This window comes from Teleopsis dalmanni, chromosome 2 (assembly GCF_002237135.1).
Source record: "Teleopsis dalmanni isolate 2A chromosome 2, ASM223713v2, whole genome shotgun sequence".
NCBI lineage: Eukaryota > Metazoa > Arthropoda > Insecta > Diptera > Diopsidae > Teleopsis > Teleopsis dalmanni.
Genome location: NC_051847.1, coordinates 241,825,139 through 241,827,899, shown reverse-complemented (window position 1 = coordinate 241,827,899; position 2,761 = coordinate 241,825,139). Strand labels below are relative to the sequence as shown.

Sequence of the window (2,761 nt, the reverse complement as noted above, 5' to 3'; positions counted from 1 at the left end):
GATTAAGGCACTCTGAGGATGCAGTTACCGAAGTAGAAGATCCCGGAAAGTGTGTATCTAGTAGTAATTGTAATGATTCGCTACTATTATTGCACCATGTCCCGTCAGATTTTTTGAGTAACTCTGGGACAGATGGATTTTTGGATAAGATTTTACACAGTCTAGAGGTTTCAGAATTGCTATTTATTTCTTGACAGTACGATTGCCAAGTGTAAATTTTTCTACTTAAATTTTTCTTATATTCTTGCAGAGAGGTTTTGTAATTCAGCCAATCACTCTCATTATTATATAATTTTGCTCTGTTGAAGAGTCTCCTACACTCCTTTCGTAAAAGACCTAAATGCTTATTCCACCAAGGTGGGTTACATCCTACTAGGTTGTGTGAGGGGACAAGCATAACTGAAAGCTTCGTTGAGCACTGAGGTGAGATCTTGGACTTGATTGTCTAGATCAAAAGTGTTCCCAGGGGGATCGGAGAAAATGGTTAAAAGCAGCTCACTTAGAGCTGCATTATAATTCATCCAGTTTATGTTTTTAACATTTCTAAACGTTTTTTGATTGTAGATGTTCGGTTCATCCAAGGTTAAGGTGAATTCTAGAATCATATGGTCTGAGAACGAGTGTTGAGTGGACACTTTCCAGTTCTTGACCAATTCGTGAAGCCTAGCAGTAGTAAGAGTGACATCTAACACTTCCTGCCTGTTTTTTGTAATAAAAGTTGGCATATTGCCATCATTGCAGATGAACAGATTGTTGCTAAATACAAAATCAAAAAGTAACTCACCTCTTTCATTAGTATTTGAGCTGCCCCAAACCTCATGATGAGCGTTGGCATCGCAAACTATTAGAAGCTCTACCCCGAGTCTTCTGGCGCTGCTTGTTAGCTGTATCAGGACATTCGATGGTAGTGTGGCATGGGCATGTGCCAGATATGCAGATACTGCCCATATTTGGCCCCAGGAGCCCTCGATACTTACTGCGGTTTGGTCACCATCACTATATTGCGAAAGTAAGAGAGCATTAAATTTTTTGTTAACCACTATGCAGGACCTAGGCTTACCCTTATTTACCGCATAAAATAGGTTGTAGTTATTAGCCCTGATTCCGCATACAAGATCCTTATAAATCCATGGTTCTTGTATCAGGACCATATCAGCCTCGTTGTTGCTGAGGCGTTGCAGTAGACTGGCGGATGCAGCCTTGCTATGATGCAGGTTAATTTGCTGTACCCGCATCTTCAGTATGTGTGGATCCATTTTTCTCCACCACAGTGACATCAAGAGCACTATCCTCCTCAGAGTCATTACTCATTAGGAGTTCCTCTTCATCGAAAAGATAGCGCATGCCTATGCTCTCCTCTGATGTAATTGAGTGAGCTGGCGAAGGAGCAGACACTGAAGTGTCCATGCACACACGTGAGTCTTCAGATGGAATAACCGGACTCACTTCGGTCATGGAAGCAGGCTTAATATTGCCCACTTTCGATAAGGGATCAGCAGTGTGTTGAGAAATTGCCGCTGATTCCCGTACATCAGACGAAACCCTCATAGTTATGGGGAAAAAACCGTAATTTAATACGCCACCAGATCGCGCCAAAATGGCCAGAGAGGCTTTGTCGATCACAAAACTGACCGACCTAAACTTGCCTTTGGCTTCTTCCAGCTTAGTGACCTTCCACGTGGACGTATTTAGATCAGGGTTTCCCACCCGAATTAGCTCCAGAATCCGCTGGTTCGACTGGAATCCAGGAACGGGCCCTAGGTCGGCCAGGAATTTGTTCCTTGGCAACGACTTTAAGCTTTGCGCCTGGCCAGACCTCACCCATTCTGGAGATGGCAATGCGAAAAAGATCAACAGAACGCTGATCAACGCAGGCGACTAGTTTCACATGGCCCTGAAACCATCCACCGTCGCGACATTTGGGAATTGTACCTGGAAATTCCTTAAGAACTTCGACGTACAAGTCAAGGAGCTTTCGCTCAATTTGATCCCATTTTTCAGGAGTAATAGTGCCATCTGGATGATTTTCATCAATGACCGCCATTATGATGGAGCCCTTCAGCGTGTCGCTAAAGGACTTAGTAGTGGTGGCGTTGACACGAAATTTTGCCTTTTTGGCATCTGGCTTCGAAGCTGACTCATCTAATGAGCGCTGGCGCTTCGATACAGGTTCCTTTTTGTCTTCCTTAGAAGTATCAAGGACCCGTTTGGCCCAGGCTAATCTTGCCTTTAGAGACTCGGACGTAACCGATTATCAGATGTTAATGGTGTCCTTCTTTTTTAGATGTTTGTGGCCTTTGTTCAGTAGCAGATTGTAAGGTGATTGGTTAGGGTGATCTTCTAACTTTAAGAGGTACTGACGGCTACATCGAGCAGCTTCTTCTATTACTGTTGATACGCCCAAATCTCTATGAAGGTTGGCGTTTTTTATAAACCACGGTGCACCCGTTATCATTCTTAGGATTTTAGATTCCAGCCTTAGCAGTTTTTCAATATTTGATGGCATCGCTGTTCCCCACAGTTGAATTTCGTAACTCCATATAGGTTTTATTATCGACTTGTATAGCATAATTTTGTATTCAAGTGGTAGCTAAGATGACGTGCCCATAAGCCAATGCAATGAACTTAGTTTTATATTTATTTGTGTCTTTTTAGCGTCCATGTGCTTCTTCCAGGTTAAACGTCTATCTAGATGTATCCCTAAATATTTTACATAGTCGCTTGAAGGTACTTTTTGTTAATTTATTGTAATATTGGGACA

At 42.6% G+C, this 2,761-nt stretch overlaps 1 protein-coding gene across 1 annotated transcript; it reads right to left on the bottom strand.

Moving 5' to 3' along the window:
• Positions 1-1,693: 1,693 nt before the first annotated feature.
• On the bottom strand, positions 1,694-2,044 carry LOC119677153. Its single transcript, XM_038088420.1, has one exon. The coding sequence runs from the start codon at positions 2,042-2,044 to the stop codon at positions 1,694-1,696; it is 351 nt and encodes a 116-aa protein (XP_037944348.1).
• Between the last annotated feature and the right edge of the window lie 717 nt (positions 2,045-2,761).

What these genes read in the sequence shown, in the direction of transcription:
- LOC119677153 (XM_038088420.1), bottom strand. Translation starts at nt 2,044, where the DNA reads ATGGCGGTCATTGATGAAAATCATCCAGATGGCACTATTACTCCTGAA.